General features: G+C 38.9%; 1 protein-coding gene across 2 annotated transcripts in view; it reads left to right on the top strand.

The window, feature by feature from the left end:
- The window catches only part of EYA4 (EYA transcriptional coactivator and phosphatase 4), a gene marked incomplete at its 5' end in the record, with an annotated part of 266,943 nt that overhangs the window by 19,600 nt on the left and 228,988 nt on the right, over positions 1–18,355 (top strand). The window contains one exon of one of the 2 annotated variants that reach the window (XM_080807217.1): positions 8,033–8,132. In XM_080807217.1, the coding sequence (XP_080663343.1) occupies positions 8,100–8,132 (33 nt within the window). Of the gene's footprint in view, positions 1–8,032; positions 8,133–18,355 lie in introns of those variants that run through there. The other variant, XM_080807216.1, reaches the window with a different exon arrangement.

Here is an 18,355-nt window from a genome sequence, read left to right as displayed (position 1 = left end):
CCATCTCCGTAAGTGAAATTAATGACAACTAAAACAATAACACACAAAGAAAAAATATCTTTTCCTTTCAACTTTTCCATATGATACATTTTCAGCACCGTGTGATACCTGCAAATCATATTTGCCTTAGGAGTTATATTCACATATTTTTTATATCCTATTGATTTGTCTTTATGCTATCCTGCATAACCACCTTTTTTTCAGGTGTCTTTCAGCCATCTCATCAGTCCAGATTCCCTTGATTTCTTATCTAGATCACTACAACAGCCTTCATGTTGCCCCTTAATTTTCATTACTATTCATCTTGTTTTTCAGAAATCCAGAGTAGATGTGTTGCTGCAATTTGGTGACATATGTCATCCTTTGTTTGCATGTTAGTGATATCAAAATATAGTAATAGCAATTGCTATTACCAATATCTAGCTCCTCACCCTTGCTTTTACCAATTTAAAACTTCTTTTCTGAAAATATTTTCCCTTTCTTTCCCACACCCATGTATAAATTCTGTTACTGACAGCATCAATCTCTCAACACTAAAGAAACCAGCCACAACCTTGATATTATATAGAATGACAAACTAAAAAGGGTTAAATGGTAATAATGTAATTAAGATATTGTTCATTTTTACAAACTTATGTTAAGTTCAGAGAATTGGCCAAAGACTGGTGACTTTTGGCTACTCTCTAAACATAGGCAGTTAATGCACTTTCTGGAGATCACTGATTAATATAATATTCTTAGTAGAGCAGAGTTTGAAATCCTTACATTTCCATAAGAAATTGCATAGATAATACTTCACTGTACAGTAAAAATGTTAAAATGTTTTAATTGTATAGGAAGCAAAATAAAGAAGCAGAGATCTTTGTCCACTCTCTCATGAGTAATCAAATGGGTTGTATTTTTGAAATACATGTTTTCATTTAATCTCAACATAATACAAAATAGGTATCATTATTATTCCTATTTTATGTATGAAGAGAATGATATTTAGAGACATTCATGAACTATCACAAGGCCATACCATTATCCAGTGAGGAAGCAAGGACTCACATGCAGAACTGCTTTATCCAGAAGTATTCGGAATCACTAAATTTATATTCCCTCTAGCAAAACTATCTTTTCTACCTCTCAGGTTTCAAGAGGGGAATACTAAATTTAGGAGATGTATTTTTAAATTATCTCAAAGTGCAACAGATTTTCCTCAAGAGAGGCATAAAGTCATCAGATGTGTGTTAAGTAATACATAGGGTCAATATATTCTTCATCTAGAAAGTTTTGCAGGTATGGAAGAGAGGCTTATGGCCAAGAAAACAGACTATTTCTGAGAAAGGGCTCAAATGGTTTTCCTGCCAGGCTGCAGGACAAGCAGAGCTAGATGAACCATTCCAGGGTACACAGAAAGCTCGGCAGGGTAATTGTGACATCCAGGTTGGGAGGAGCGACAGAGGCAGCCCGTGAGCCTGTTGAGTCTGCCTGAGTATCTGGAGGGTAACAGAAGTTGCTCAAGCCCAGAATCCCTTCAGAGGTTCCTCTGGGACTGTTCAATTATATTACTGGGTTGGCATTTTCTAGGTAATTAGCCCACCAGCAACAATGTACAGACACAAACAACATAAAACAAACTTGGCTGACCTTGCTTGTCAAAAATCAAGGGATCATAATTTATAATTCCAGGAAGATGATTGCCCCCCAAAATGAACCTATCACTAATGACCCAGGTGATTAGCATGAAATTGAGCTGGTTATAATTTTAGCATGAGAAATTAACCCCATTCTTCTAAACATTTTGCTTTATATGGACTATTTTGTGAAGTTCATGCTCTATAGAACAGGTCAGAGGAGCTTGGCATCTGGTTTTTAGTTTGGTTTCATTTTAGGAGATAGAAGCAAGGCACAGTGCTCATTACTGCTTACCCTGATCTGTCTCTTGGACACCTTTGCTGTTTTCCTTTTGCACAGGTAGGGAAGGGTGTCACGTGCATGGTCAAAGAATGCCCATGTCCTCCTCTGAACAGTGGGCTGTAGAATTGGAGCTAGGTGTCCTTGGTGTTGTTGGCTTCCCTCTCTGGCGTGCTGCTTGACCTGTTGGAACCAGCTGGTGCCTGTCTCAGCTTCCCAGACCCATTCGTAAAATTTTGAGGGCAGTGTAGGTGACCTGATGTGCAGGATGTGAAAGCGATGCCCTTTTGACAGTTGGAGTCCAGCTATAATATCTGAATAATGTAACGATAATGTAAGTTGTTTGACTTCCTCTACAATTTTAGTTTTATGTCAGGCAGTATACTTAATAAGGGAGGGAATTTAATTGAAGACTCTTGAGGATAGCTCAGGGAATCCAAGGAAGAATTGAACAGCCAAGCAGCAGGAAGGGCACAGAAACAGTGGAGGCTTCAGGAGTAATAAGATCCAGGTCCTTAAATTCTGCCAGGACTTTCTTGCCATCTTCTCTTTTGCAACTACTCTTTCTGGGTCACCTCTCTTCTGTCTCTCCCTAGCAGACCCAAGTTTGTTCACATGTCTATAAAGAATGCCAAAGTTTGTTTTTTTTTTTTCTTTTAAGATCTTATTTATTTATTTATTTTGAGCATGAGAAGGCAGAGGGACAGAGGGAGAGGGAAAGGGAGAATCTCAAGCAGACTCCACACTGAGCATGGAGCCCGACACGGGGATCGTATCCCACGACCCCAAGATCTTGACAGGAACCGAAACTGAGAGTCAGAGCCTTAACCAACTGAGCCACCCAGGCACCCCAAGCATGCCCTAGTTTAATGCCCCAGAGATTTTGCCACTGAAGGAGGACTAGCCTGATCCTTTCCCACACACCCATCCTAAGCAGTAGGAAGGGATTGTGATGCATCGTTTGATACAAGTAATTTGGTGTGACTTGGAAAGAACTGTGCAGTCTAGTGGGTTAGGCGCCAAATGCTGGCTGTGGATCAGTATATTTATAATATAGCCTCATGTGGGCAAAGAGTCATTTTGTACACAATACGTTTGCAAAAATGTACCTGCCCTTTGAAAACCTGTAAGTCAAACAATAGATGAGCTCTTCTGGATGACAGAATGTAATAGAAGAACACCCTCCCCTGGCCCAGGAAATTCTGCCCATGTACATAGATTCTTCAAAGCCCCATCTAAGTTTAAAGGGGGCCTTGTCTGTGGTTATGGGTGGGATTCTCCGTATGCCTCCCTCCACTAGTCAGGGGTCTGTATCGGGGTTGAAACCTGTTTGGACAGCCATGTACAAGGTCGTCTTCCACTTTCCCTCAGGATACTGTAGGCATTTGGCATGTGGGTGGGGGCTGTAGTCTTTTCCCCACTCCGTCTTCCTTTATACTATCGCAGAGCCTGTACTGTGCACATGTCCTCCCAGGAGACGCTGCTGTAGTCCTCTCTGTCGGCTGCAAGGTGCTGTGGTGAGTGTGTCCATGGTGGTAGGATGAGGGAATGGCGTGCAGCCAGGAGGAGAAGGAAGGTGGAGCTCTCCCTCAGAACTCCCTCCTGGGACAGGTAGTGGCCCCAGGGAGCAAAGGCAGCAAACTAGTGCTTCTCCTGCATGGGATTCTGCTCGGTACTGCAGTACTGAAGAATTTCTGGCTCATCCTAAAGGAAGGGTAAAGATCTACTTTGTTTTAAGAGAATCCAATTAGATCTCCACTCTGAAGTATTACTCTGGCTGCACTGCAAAAAGTCAAGTCCGTGGGGCACCTGGGTGATTCAGTCAGTTAAGCGTCTTTTTTTGGCTCAGGTCGTGATCCCAGAATCCTGGGATCGAGTCCCGCATTGGGCTCCCTGCTCAGCGGGGAGCCTGCTTCTCCCTCTCCACCTGCCTACTGCTCTGCCTACTTGTGCTCTCTCTCTCTTTCTCTCTCAAAAATAAATAAATTTTTAGAAAATCTAGGAAAAAAAAAAAAAGAAAAGTCAAGTCCAGGGAGCCGCTCTGGAGGAAGGACACCCCCAGGAGGCGCTTGCTCCCCGTCTGGATGAGGGCCATTGATGACTTGAACTACTGTGGCAGCCATGAGGAGAGAAACCTGGAGAGATTTGAATGAATGCTATGAGGTACTGAGAGCACTTGATCACTTCTGGAATTGGAGAGGAGTGGGCAAGGAGTCTGTGACAAAGCCCAGGGGTCTGGCGTTAATGACCCATGGGAGGCTGTGCCATGTGTGCGCCGTCCAGAGCTGTAGTATTCCCGTGTGCAGCCTCTGTCCCTGTCCCGTGCCAGCCCTGGCGCAGAGAGCCGCCCCCTCTACGTTCATGTTTATTCTGCCGAAGCATGCCGGTACAATCTCTTTTTCACTGAGGGTTTGGTTAGAAAGATCAGTCGAGAGGGTGAGAACTGGATCATGCAAAGTCTACAAACTTCTCAAACATCGCTCAACATCTTCTTTTTCTCTTTGCTGTCTGCACCACCTGGACCAGGCATCCGCCCTGTTCTGTTTCTGAGAATTGTTTTATAACTGGATATCAGAATCTCCTTATGTATTTAAACTAGGGGAGATGTTGGTTTTTTTAATTATAACTTTCTAAGACACAGGAGTTTATAGCTCACTTTCTCTAAAGCAGAGTTGGAGAAAAGGATATCATCCATTTACTATGTATTGAGAACCTGACTGCAGGAGAAAAAAAAATCTAACATGGATTGGGTGGGGTTATTATTATTCCTTTTTAAATTCACCTTTTTCTGGGGGAATGGCCTTGAAAGAGAGCTGGGAACTAGATTATTACCTCATAAAACAGCACGAGGTTATTGTTATTCCTTAATTTTATATCTTTATTATGAAGTAATACTTCTTTTACTTGATTTGAAGAGCCTTCTTGTCCTTTTCTCATATATTTGTGAAAATGAAATGTTGAAAGATTTAGCATAACAACCATTGCTAAATTATGATGTAAAATAATACTGTGTCTGCAATTAACCTAGGTAGTTTTATTTGGTTCAAGAATATAAAATCACTGGGCTCATAATATTTTAGTACCTTAGTGTGTTTGGCAAAAAAAGAAATTCATGTTACCATAAAGAAGTTAAACTAAGTAACAATCTCAATTTTAAGGAAACATAAAGCAAAGTATTATGTTGTAACATGGAACATTAATGCAAATAGCTCCCCAACTGGAACGTTAAGTGGATTCTCAGTGGGGGGTTAACAAAAAGAAAAAAAAAGACTGGCTTTTGCTTAATTCTCTTATGTTCCAACATCTCTTCTGAAGTCTTAATTTTTTAATTTCACTTGAGTTATTACCATTGTCCTGAGATGGTGGTCCTTTCTAGAAAACAATAACCTCTTTCCTAATTCCATATCCTTAGTTTAATTGTTAGGTATCCTTTCTGGAAATACTACACTTAAACCTTGATGACATCTTAAAAATCATTTCAGTGTGGTAACTATAGCTATGTCGTGGGTTGAATCTGGATCCCCTAAAACATGTTCAAATTCTGATCCCCTCACCTGTGGAAGTAGTGTCTTTGCAGAAGGAATCAAGTTAGAATGAGGCTTTACTGGCGTAGGGTAGGTTTGAACCCAGGGACGGTATACTTTAGGAATAGGAAAATTTGGACACCGAGGCACACACACAGAAGAAGGCCAAGTGGAGGAATGGGTTCCACCATCGACTGTGGAAGCAGAGATTGGAGTGATGCATCTACAAGCCAAAGGATGCCAAGGACTGTGGGCAACACTAGAAACAAGAAAGAGACAAGGAATGATCCCTTTCTGGAGTCTAGAGAAGGAACATGGACTTTCCAGCACCTTAATTTAGGACCTCTTGCCGTCAGAACTATGAGAGAATAAATTTCTATTGGTCAGAGATACCTGGTTTGTGGTACTTTTTAAAAATAACAGCCTTAGGAGTACTTGGCCAGTCTGTTATCCAGGTAGTGAGGAACAAATGCCTCTAAAGGAGATGATCCGCCACAGTGCCCTCTGGGAGGATAGAGGAAGGGCTCCTGAGGCGGGCAGATGTCAGTCTTAGCAAGGTCAGCATCATCGGATTAGCGGCCTGCACTGACTGTGGTGCGCCCAGACCCAAGGCGAACCTGCCTGAATGGTCTTGGTCACGAGGGGAGGGAAGAGTGTACAGGCTGAGGATTCAGATGGAGGTCTTCAAGGACAGGAGGAGCAAGCAAGAGATCTGTAAGAATGAGGCTGAATGACCCAGATTAGATGCCCTGAACCGACCTTAAGGAGACGGGAAGAGTGGGAGATGAAAGAGGGAGGAGGTGGGAGGGAAGAGGCAGAGCCCAGGTTGTCCATTCACCATTTCTCACGTCCACCCCAACACAAAAAATAACATCTGTACATCTTGAACTCCCTGCCTGCTTATCTTTCTGAGTCCAAATGCATGCTGCCACACCTCTCAGTGTGCCTCATACCTACCCTTCCTCCTTCATATCGTATACGCTGTAAAACTGTGTTGTTCTTGAAAGGGACACTTTCCTGGTTTGGGAGTATACTTAATTAGTGTCTCATGGACACTGTCAATTTACATACATACAAGTTACATTCCTATTTTATGACTTTTAACTCTTAAGATTAAAAAAAATCTTTAATCTGTATCTCTGGGTCTTCTAGGCATAAAACAATTTACAAGATACATTTTACATTTTAAATTTAAAAGATACATTTTAAATTTCCTTTGTAATTTTTACAATTTGTATTCTAATAAGGAAAGTCCTAGATTTGTTTTTGTAGAAAATAGTGCAACGTGGAAAAGGGAAGAAATTAAAGCCATGTCTGCCTGGTTGTAGTAGGGAGTGTATGAATGGATGTTTGTAAAATGGAGCAAAACACCTGTGTATGTTGCATTTCAATAAACTGGGGAAATAAACCAAGGTTTCTTCAGAACACTTCAGAACACTTAATTCAGAACACTTATTGGAATACTTATCTTATATCTTCAGAGAATTTCGATGTCACTAAATAGTCCTTGAGTGTAGCAGTTTATATCTAATTGATGTCCTTGAGAAACACCATTTTTTTTACAAATTTTTAAAAAATTTATATTCTTCTTGTTTTTAAAATTAGGATTTGAAGGACCACAAATGCATCATCACTATTTTAAATGGTATTGTATTTGTTTATGAGTTTGAACATTGTTTTGTGATGATGGACCATTTTTCTGTAGGGATGTGTGAGCGTTTCTGTTTGCATTTAAGAGTTCTTTATATGTTAAAGATATTAGCCTATTGTGTTTGATATTTGTAAAGATATTTCTTTTTATATTTTCACTTATCTTTTAATTTTTATGATTTTTTTTTTTGTTGTAGGTGTGAGGGGATTCAAGAGGCTGTTTGGCTTTTTTGTTTTGTATTTCATTGTTTCTGTTACAAAATCCTTCTCCGTCTGGGTATTGAAAGAAATTATGCTTATTTTTCTTAGAGCTATTTTACACTTCAGTTTGCCTGGAAATTTTTAAATATATGGTATGGGGTAAAGATGAACTTTTTTGAATAATTAACTAATTGTCTCACTAAGGTTAATTAATGAATTGTCCTCCCCATGTATGTCTGTAATGCCTTCTTTATTGTAATAGTGTTATTTTTAATCTATATTTAAAATTGAGCATGCATTTTATGATGCTCTATTCTTCAAAACTGGATAATAATCATCTGGTGATTTAGACAAATTTTCCTTTATAGCAAGCTGTCATATTAAGATACATACTGTATTTTCTTAATTCATACACTTCAGAAAGTGAACGATTGATACAGACTCTTAATTTTTAATCTGCCAATAGCTTAATGACCCATCTCTCTCAGCGAAACAGTATTCTAAGTGTTTATTACAGACTGTGTCTCCATAATTGTCCTGAGTAGCTGTTCACATATTCCCATTGTACCATGGTGTGATTTTCAAGGTCATTGGGTCTATAAGATACAGATAATATTAATGAGTATTGTTCTTTGAAAATAATGCTCCTGTTGATTATCCATTATCGTGGAAATCAGTGTGTGCTTTGGTAATCTGCAAATAAATAAAAAAAGATAATCTTTTCATTATTCCTCTTTGTTTCCATCTTTTTGTTTTAGATAGTCCACTTTTTAATTGAAGGAAGCTGCTTCTATTTGGGGGTGGCTGGAGAAGTGAGAAAACCCCATGGAAGACTCCCAGGACTTAAATGAGCAATCAGTAAGTCTCATTCAGTCTCCAGTTTGCTGAAAAAAGTTGTGGCAAAACCACTCAAAATCATACTAACGGCAATATATTATAAAAATCAAAGAGTTTTGTAAAAAATTTACATATTTTTTAATTGAATTTTGAATTCTCTTCCAAGGCTATAAAACCTTTGGAAATATTATTCCATTCCTGCTTAATGATGTCACATTTTGAGGTCTGTGTCGGTTGTCTGTTTGGAAAGCTAGTGGCAGGAAGACTAGGGCATTTAAATCATGCCAAGTGTTTTCAACAATCTAAACAATTTTGTACACTGTCTTTATTTCATTTTATTCCAGAAATGCTTAGAGAGTGCATATAGTGTTGAATGTCAGAAGCGTAACAGGAGAAGGTGTGTTACCAGCACACCTCTTGTTCATTTTGGGGACGGCAGCCACAGTCCTGTGCTTTCTTGGAGCGCCTTAGTTCTTTGCAGAGTGAAGAATGCACAAGATCGGTGGCAATCGCTCTGAGATTCTGCTTTCTCAACGCGAAAGAGTTTGTGTGGCCTCTGCTCCTAACTCACTATTTGTGTCTCTATGGCACTGATGCATTAGTGTGTGGAACAGAAGTCAGGGGGAAGTCTTCCCTCACACTCCTACACTACTGCCAACTGTGGCTCAAGCTGTTCCTCCCACAGACCACTAGCCATGTCACAAGTGAGGAGACATGGGAACCCACCAAGTGTGTATTATGCAGATTGGTCTTACTCTTTAATATCTTGTATGATCACGACTTGATCTTAGAATCTCATGTTTCTATGAAGCAACAGAAGAGAGTGCATTTGTGTATCATCATGTGGTTCTAGAAAATACTTCTATGACGAGCTTGGTTTTGAAATATAGACCAATCTATGTTCTGGTGAATTATGTGCCATTTTCAAGTTAATTTGTTTCTAAAAATATTTCATTTAAAAGAAAAGGTGATAACCAAGTCTTTAATTTACAAGCAGACACAACCATTGCATAATTTCGTGGTATATTATCTTAAATAAAGTAAAATTATTTAATTTTACATGGCATCACAATGCAATGAAAAAAATACAAAACCATAAAAGTTTTAAAAAGGTCTGTCAAATGATAGAGATATTATTCTTCAAAAATTTTCTGACTAGACGAATAACAGTTAGGAGGCAGGGGCTTCCAAGTAGTTATTTTTTTAAATGCTGGTTATCAAAGTGTGGACTCCAACAAAATGGATGATAGCATGATGTCACCCATGCCATTGCTTGGACTTGGACTTATGGATCCCAGTGGTGTCAGAGGTCTATAAGCGAGACCATGTACATACCTGAGTGAATAATGTCATTTTAGTGGTGCTGCTTCAGGAGAGTGCCACTGTTGATCTGTACTTTGTTCTGACACACTGAGGGTTACTTAAAGGTTTGTGCACATGTGTGTGTGCATGTGTGTGTGCGTGTGTGTGTGTGTGTGTGTGTGTGTGACATTGACCAACTATCCCTGTTTTCCTGAGACCCTGGGATAGCCCAGGACATGAAACTTTCAGAGCTAATGCAGGTGCAGTCCCGGCAGACGGGGGTGGCGGATCTAGTTGTCTGTGTATCCTCAAGAAGGAATATTTATTTTTAATGTAGTGTAGGTGAAGGGGAATATGTTTTTATGTTTAACATTAGAATGAGGTTATTATGCAAGATGCTTCATATGACCTTTTACAAAGTGAAACCCAGCATTTGTAAATCATAGTTTCCTCTGGCATTATTTTAGGACTATGGAGCTCAACGTTTAAAAACAAAATTTTTTTTTTTTAAAGTTCCTGGTGTTGCAATGTGCAGCCAGGTTTGAAAATCAGAAATCTGGTGTGGTTTTCTGGCTTCTTGGCTCAAACTTAGCTACTGAATTTGTGGTGAGAATATGGGGTGATTTTGAGGAAAAGAAAGAATGCCCTTCACTTCCCATCTCCCCCATCTCCCCCCACATTGTACATGGAACTCTCCACCTGAGGGGTATCATCTGGTCAGAGTGAAATGGTGCTCCTGCTCTGTGGAGTGGTTTGGTAGGCCATCAAAGAGGGGCACTTCTGGGTTAAAACACAGGAAACTTGAAGTTTGTGTCAAGTGTTGATGACTTAAGGGTTTTGGTTTTATAAAGATTGTAAAGCCTTTCTCCCTCAGCATCATTAGATTTGGAAGAACAGACATGCGCAGAGGGACCCTTGGAACTGTTAACGACATGCCCATGATGCCATGGCTAGTAAACGGCTGAGTTGGGACTTCACACAGGTCTTCTGACTCCAAGTCCAAAACTCTTTCCAGAACATCAGCATGACTTACGGTTTTGGGGTTTTCTTATTTTGACATTCATCATTACAAGAAATGTCAAAAAAATGGAATCAACCCCTTTACATTGAAATGATTTCTATTTGAGTGAAATCTTTAAATAACATTAAATTTTATAGAGTATGTTTCAAATATTTTGAAAAACGATACATAGTCTTTATTAAGATACAGAAAAATAGAGTAGAATGAAAAGAAAATTCACAATAAGATGAAAGGAAGTTTGCTCAGATCACAGAAGAGTTTCTTCTTTAGGCATAGACATAACAGTGGGTACCAGTTATTGCACATATAGACTGAGTCTAGCATTTCCATATTTTCTTTCCATGGAATCGTCTTGTGATGTAATTGTTATGGTCACTGCTTTATAGGTGGAGAAACTATGGCTTGGAGAGTGTCAGGGTCACTCGGCTGTTAAGTAGTAGAGATTAGAACTGAACCCATGTTTATCTGGTCCTAAAACCTATAATGGATTTTGCAGACACAGCATAGTATAGTGGGTAAGGAGTTGAGCTTGAAATCAGAAATCCCTGACACTTCAATACTCTGTAACCATAAGGGAATTACTTAAACTCTTCTTCATGTGTAGCGTGGGGAGGATAATAAAAAGAAGTTATATGAAAGGCTTAACATATGCCCCGCTTAAAGTAGAAATGTGGTAAATGTTAGCTGTTATTACAATTACCTGACATATTCAGATGGTCTTTAAAGAGTATGCATTCATTCTTGCATATCCAATTACCTTCTGGCCACAGCCCTGCCTGGAGGTGCATAGGTTTAAAAACTCAGCATATGACAACTGAACTCACAAGCTCTCCTTTCCCAACTTTTCTACCTCTCTTTTTTTGTTCTGGTTCTTCTCATCTCCGAGGATGGCATCCTCAGCCATGGGGTGGATTAAGTCAGAAAGCAGGGACTCATCCTACTCTCTTCATCTCCATTTCAAACTCCTGTCTCATCTTAATTTTTAATCTCTCTCAAAGTGTTCACTCTGCTACAGCTCGCATTTGGATCTCTATTTTATCTCCTGACTGTTTTTTTCGGCTTCAGTTGCTTCTAGAGTTGGTCTTTCTGAAGTACATACCTGACCGTGCGGCTGTTCTGTTTGACATCCTTCACAGGCCCTTCCTTGCCCATAAGAGAAAGTCCCAAGCATTCAGTGAAGCTTACCTCTAGCTCTCTGGTATTCTTTCTGGCTTCTTTTGGTTCCCGGAATCTTACAGGTCCTCTGAGGTTTCTGTGTCTTTGCTAGTGCTGTAGTCTCTTCCCAGATGGGCCTCTGCTCCACGCAGGTAACTAGTAGATCTGGAAGACTCCCAGTGGGCTTCTGTCCCTCTGAGATGGCCTCTTTCTTCCCCAGGCTGTCAGGGGCCCCTGCAATGTGCTGCCAATGGCATTTACATCCATCCCGGGACTTACCCCACAGAACTGAAATCTTATCTGTTTATTTACCTCTCTACTGGATTATAAACTACTTAAGAGTCATAGCGAGTCTTGTTCATCTTGTGTCCTTGCTTCTTAGCACAATTCTTGCTGTCATTTAATGAATGTTTTCTTCAAAAGCTTTTATATACTGTTACATACTAAGGTATGTTATTGAATAGCCTGATGAATTTTAGAAAGTCAAAATGTTATTCTCAAAATGGATTACTGACACATGATTTCATGTTTCATTTACATTTTTTAAAAAAATTACACATAACATATAATACACACTTAACAGCATGTAATCAAACCAAGTGTGGTTCTTAATTTTTTTTTTTTTTGCATTATATCTGGATCTTACTTTGCAGTCTGGCTGAGATCATCTAGGGAATTTTAGGAGGTCACCAATTAAAGTAAGGTTTAGTTTTCATATTTGTCTGAAATTCTATATTAGAACTTTCTAATTATTTAGAAACAGTTTTATATCCAGTTATAGCTGACTGGTTTTTAACTAACTGTCATTAATAGAAATAAGTATGAATCTAGATTATGCATAGCAGTAACTATACTAATAATCAAAAGTTCCTTTGATACTGTGAAATATGTTATATTCCCTGTATACAAATAAAGACTGAGCAATATTCATTGTTTTTATAGCTTCTGTACTATGTTTACACATTGAGATATATTGAGGTCCTATTTGAATGATGGGCCATAGACTTTTCTCCTCATCTTATTCATTCATATCAAAGTGAGAGGGGGTATTGCCTAAATTTATCATCAAGCTAGAAGTTTGGGGGAAAAAATATTGCTTGTGAATTTTAAGTACTGGTGTGTTATGGAGTTAAGCATTAATGATTACCAAGTAGACTGAGGGAGAATGAAGTTTTTACTGTAGGGTGGCATTCCCTACTATTAGACATTAAGGGCCTGACTGTTCCTACATATGTCAACATTGTTACTCTTAACTTGAAGCACTTAACTCGTTATTGATGACGTATTTCCTTTAGAGAGGTGTAAATTCACATCCATTAGATCCATTTTATATATATGTTGCAGCGGTGTTTTTAGAAGTTTATGTATATTTGTAGATACTAATAGTATTAATTTTTTTGCATCAAACTTACTGACTTAATAATGCAAATTAAAATTCTAGAGTTAGTTTAGTAAATTAATCTCTTTTCTGTCTTTAAAAACCTGTGCTCTTTTCTGAGTGTTTTGGACAGTTTCTAGCTGTTGTATGGAATTGATATGCCAGCCAAATTACCCTTTAGACGTACAGCTTCAGAATCACCAATTTGTCAATGTTTCAACACCTTGCTATAAAATAATTATTTTGATTATCTTCAATTTAAATTGATTTTTCATTTTTGATAACGTGGCATTGTCCAAATCCTGGAATCCCATTATTTTATTGCTTTTTTTCTTAGATACTCTAAATCAATTTGAGCATCATCATGTAATGTATTTTATTCTGATCTAACCAAAATTATTTTTGCGGCTGCAAATCTATTAGGAAGAACTCGACCTTTAAACTAGTCAGAAGAATCATGTTCACAACAGGTGTTTTTTGCACCACTCAGTTGGACAGTATGTTTCAGAGTTCATTGGAATTTTGGCTAAAGGTAAATTACTTTCAAAACTGTTATAACTCCCAATTGCCAGTGATATCTTTACTTTGCAATTATATAATAGAGTACCTAAAAAGTAGATACAGTAAATTTAATTTTTAATTTTTATTAGTCACTAAGGCTTACTCTTTCATTTTGCACAATTTTCTAACTCTGAATATCTGTGTTTTTGTATGTGTTGTTAAGGATTCATAAAAAGATTTCATGAATCATCTTTTATGACCTTCTAAAATTATGATTTAATTTTATTAAAACCTGTATACAAATTTTAGAATACACTTGTAGACAGGGAGAGCCCACATTGTACAGAATATGGATTGTGATTGTATACCATTTGCTGTAATCTGGAGAGTAAATGTTAGGCTTTTCTTCTGTCACCTGTGATCAGTTGGTAGCACCTGTCCCTGTTGAGAAGGATCTTAAAGCTTCCTCCTGGCTTAGTGGAAGAGAAACATTATGATCTTAGTGCAACCTGCCATGGACTTGGTCAGGAGTGGGAGTGGCAGAGAGCCTCACACCTGCTGATCTGGGGCTGGATAGTTGTCAGCAGCTCTGAGCACTTGGCTTGGAGAGTATAGATGCAAATAAGAGCCATAATATCTTCAGGTACCAAAAGTCTCTTATCTGAATTTGCACCTTACATATCATTTTTTGATTGTCCAATAATTCTGTCTTAACAATTAAAATGAAAATAACTGTTTATAATATATATGTAATCTATTTCTTTCATGTTTTAATAATTCTGAGAAATGGGAAAATTAATGTAATGTAACTTTTGCTATAAGGTATACAGCAAATGGAAAATGTTGACTGATGAAAAGAGCTTGCATTCCCTGATAATGCTTTATGTGACTCATCCCATTAAACTGCCCCACAGGGCAGGCTGAAGCTGATCTTGGAGATCTTATTCAGGGTTGTGACAGCTAGAATGTTGCACTGACGGATGTGGGCTTACGTAGTCCCCTTCCAGAACCTGTACTGGTAAATGTATTATCTTACCTGCTTTGATCAACTTAAATGGTTTTCAGACCCTTCAGTACACTTGATGTCTTTAAGTATGCATTAAAACTCAACTTGATCTCAACTTATTCAAATAAAGAGCAAATCTTTAAATATCCTGGGTCTTGGTGAGAAATAGAAGTTATTCTCCCATCATTACAAACCCACTGTATAAATTTCATTACTAAATATTTTGAGCAGACAATCATAAGATAGCAGAATGTATGAAAACTGAATGACAATTCAAGAAATATTTAAAGAGTCCTTGTTCTTTTTCAGGAACTTTGTTAAACTGAGGATTAAAAGATAAATATAACACCATTTCTGTCCTCCCCCCAATTTTTGTTTCATATAAGACTGTGAGGTGTTATGTCAACTTCTAAGGTTATTTTATTTTATTTTTTAAAAGATTTTATTTATTTATTTGACAGAGATCACAAGTAGGCAGAGAGGCAGGCAGAGAGAGAGGGGGAAACAGGTTCCCTGCCGAGCAGAGAGCCTGATGCGGGGCTCAATCCCAGGACCCTGGGATCATGATCTGAGCCAAAGGCAGAGGTTTAACCCACTGAGTCACCCAGGTGCCCCTATTTTATTTTATTTTTGTTTAAAGATTTATTTATTTGAGAGAGAGAGCATACATGTGGGCGTGCAAATATGGGGAGGACAGAGGGAGAGACTCTCCAAGCAATCTCCACGCTGAGCTCTGAGCCTGGTATGGGCCTCGATCTCACAACCCATGAGATCATGACCCAAGCCGAAACCGAGAGTCAGATGCTAAACTGACTGAGTCACTCAGCCCTGTGAGTTCTAAAGTTATCTTAAAATGAGTTTTGGACATTGGCAACTGATTTCTTCAGTGAATATTTGTGAAGAAGTGTAATATTTGAAGCATGGTATTAGATATTAGTAATCCATGGTGGACAAAATGGACAAATACTATTTATTATTCCCATGGAGTTTATATTCTAGTTAGGGGAGATGAACAGTAAATACGTAGAGTATGTCGGATGATAATAAGTGTAAGGAGGAAAACCAGGTAAAGTAGGGAGGAGGATAGGAAATTCTGGGTAGAATCCCAAGGTAGGTGGGAAGGGAAGGCCTCAGTTTTGGAAGAGGAGTCAGGATCTTACTGAGAAAATGACATTTGTGTAAAGACTTGGGGAAGGTGAAGGAGTGAGCCCTATGGGTATCTGGGGAAAGTGGGCTTAGTTAGAGAAGATAGCAACTATGAAACTGAGGTGGCGACACAGCTCATATGTTCAAAGCATAGAAAGAGGCCAGTATTGGTGGCTGTGGTGGAGAAAACAAGGTGGAGATAAGAAGTAATCAGGTTGGAAGTGTGAGGTGGAGGATTACAGAGTATATGGGGGTTTGGGGGCCATTTTAAGAGCTTTGGCTTTAGCCTCAGTGACTTGGGAAGCAGTTGGAGGGTTTTGACCTTAGGAGTGACATAATGTGACTTAAGTTTTTAAAAAGTCACCCTGTCTGCTATGTTAAAAATGACAGTTATGATGACAAGAGTAGAAACTGGGCTGTTGCAGTACCCAGATGTGAAATGGACAAGGTAGCAGTGGGGTGGGGGGTGCGAAGTGACTGGATTCAGGATATGTTTTGAAGGTAGAGCCAGAGGACTTGCTGGTGGGTTCGGTGTCAGTTGTGAGATTTAGGAGTCAAAGATGGCTTCAAGGTTTTCATCTTGAGCAGTGGGAAGGATGGCATGGCATTTATTGAGACAGGTTAACTTATAAGGAACACATTGAGGGTGGAGATCCAGGAGTTCAGTTTTAGACATGGGAGCAGAGACATTATTATGTTTTCACCAATGCTGTTTCATACTCCTCTTTTTCTGGTGCATTGGGAAATACATTTTCTAATCTCCTTGCATTTAGATAGGACAATAGGACTAGTTTTGGCAAGTGAAATGCAAAGGGAAGTGCTGTACATATCATTTCCAGGTGGAAGCAGTGAGAGGCTGCTGCGTGATTCTTTGGTCCATATGTTCTTCTAACATGAAGAATGAGGGGGAAGCTTCAGGTCAAGATGACAGAACCCTGGGGCGCCTGGGTGGCTCAGTGGGTTGAGCCTCTGCCTTCGGCTCGGGTCATGGTGTCGGGGTCCGGGGATCGAGCCCCGCATCAGGCTCTCTGCTCAGCGGGGAGCCTGCTTCCCCCTCTCTCTCTGCCTGCTTCTCCGCCTACTTGTGACCTCTCTCTGCCGGATGAATAAAATCCTTAAAAAAAAAAAAAAAAAAGATGACAGAACCCTAAGATCGAATGATGCTGGATAGCTGAGACACTGTGTGGAGGACAGATTTCTGGGAGTGTATTAAGCAACTGAGTTCATAGAGACATATTAAGTTTGACCTGATATTAGACATATGAGTAGAAATGTTAGGAAGTCAGTTAGATATAACCATCTGGAACTCAGGAGAGAAGGTTGGACTCAAAATATAAATTTGGAAAGCTTCAGTATATCCGCACTACTTAAAGAAAAAGTATTGGTTGAGATCACTGAGAGAGTAAGCCTAGATAGAGACAAATTAAAAGGACTGAATTCTGGGGCACACACATTTAGAGGTAAAGGAGACAACAGTTTACTTAAGGTGGTTGCTTGATCTTACTACCATAATACCTATAAATACTAAGTTATGCCATACTGTATGTTACCATAATCAGTAAGTTTTCTTTCGATAGGCTTTCTTCCAAATTTTCCAAAAATCACATAGTATATCTGCATTACTGGTTACCGGGTTGGACTCTCTCAAGGAAGAGATACAGCTAAATAAGTATTGAGATGTTACTCACTTCTCTGTATTTCGATCCAGATAACAAAGCCATAAATATTTAGAAATCAGTCAACAAATATTTATTGTTTCCTGATTGCTGTGTTGGTAAATATGAGGTTTCTAGGCATTACAAATTAGCAAAGAATTGACCTTCCTCAGGGTTTCTCAGTTTTGGCATTATCGACAATTTGGGCCAGATGGTTCTTTGCCGTGGGGGCCTATCCTGTGCCTTCTATAATGTACAGAAGCATTTCTGGTATCTACCCACTAGGTGTCAGTAGCATTCATTTCCCTCCCTGACTTTCTTTTGTGACAATCAAAAATGGCTATAGAAGAGGACAGAGGTCTTCTGGGTGGAGGCAAGAATCACTGGTCTTTGTTATGTCTGCTTGCAGTGACCTATTTGCTTACGTATGTATTCCCTACAAAATATTTGAGGAAGTTTATCTGAACATTTATTGTGATATGCTATACTAAATTGTGGAGAGAACTGGGATTGAAAGGCAAACACGGTCTCATATAGGATTTAGGTAAGAAAGTAAAACAATATTGACAAGTTAGCAGTGGAGAATACTATGCAGCTTAGGAAAGGTCAAGGAAAGAATTTTAGGTAGGCTAAATCATACCTTAACTGGATCTTGAAAGATGAGAAAATTGGACACAAGAAGGTCTATCCTGGCCTAGCAGATAGTCAGAGTGAAGACTAAGAAGTATAAAATAGAAGACAATAAGTTCTGTACAAAAAATGCAAATGAATTAGAATTTCTGAATCAGAGCTTTGTGGGAATGAAGGTAGAGGGTGGTGGGAAAACCAGCTGAGAAATCCTGAGACCAGACTGAAAAAGATCTTTGAAGTCAAGGTTAGATATTTACATGTTGCTTCATGTCTAGCATGATGTTTGTCACTACATGAATTATAGAGATGTGTCAGATACTCTGTTGTCTTTTGGGACTTTTATCTTGGACATACTGAAAAGTTACATAATTTTTGAGCAATAGAGTAATATTTTTAAAATGATGTTTTAGGAAAATTAACCAGATGGTGGGAAGATTAGTCAAGGTGTGA

This window comes from Martes martes, assembly GCF_963455335.1.
Source record: "Martes martes genome assembly, chromosome: 6".
NCBI lineage: Eukaryota > Metazoa > Chordata > Mammalia > Carnivora > Mustelidae > Martes > Martes martes.
Note: the sequence above shows the minus strand (reverse complement) of the source record. Positions and strands in the feature narration are given on the sequence as shown.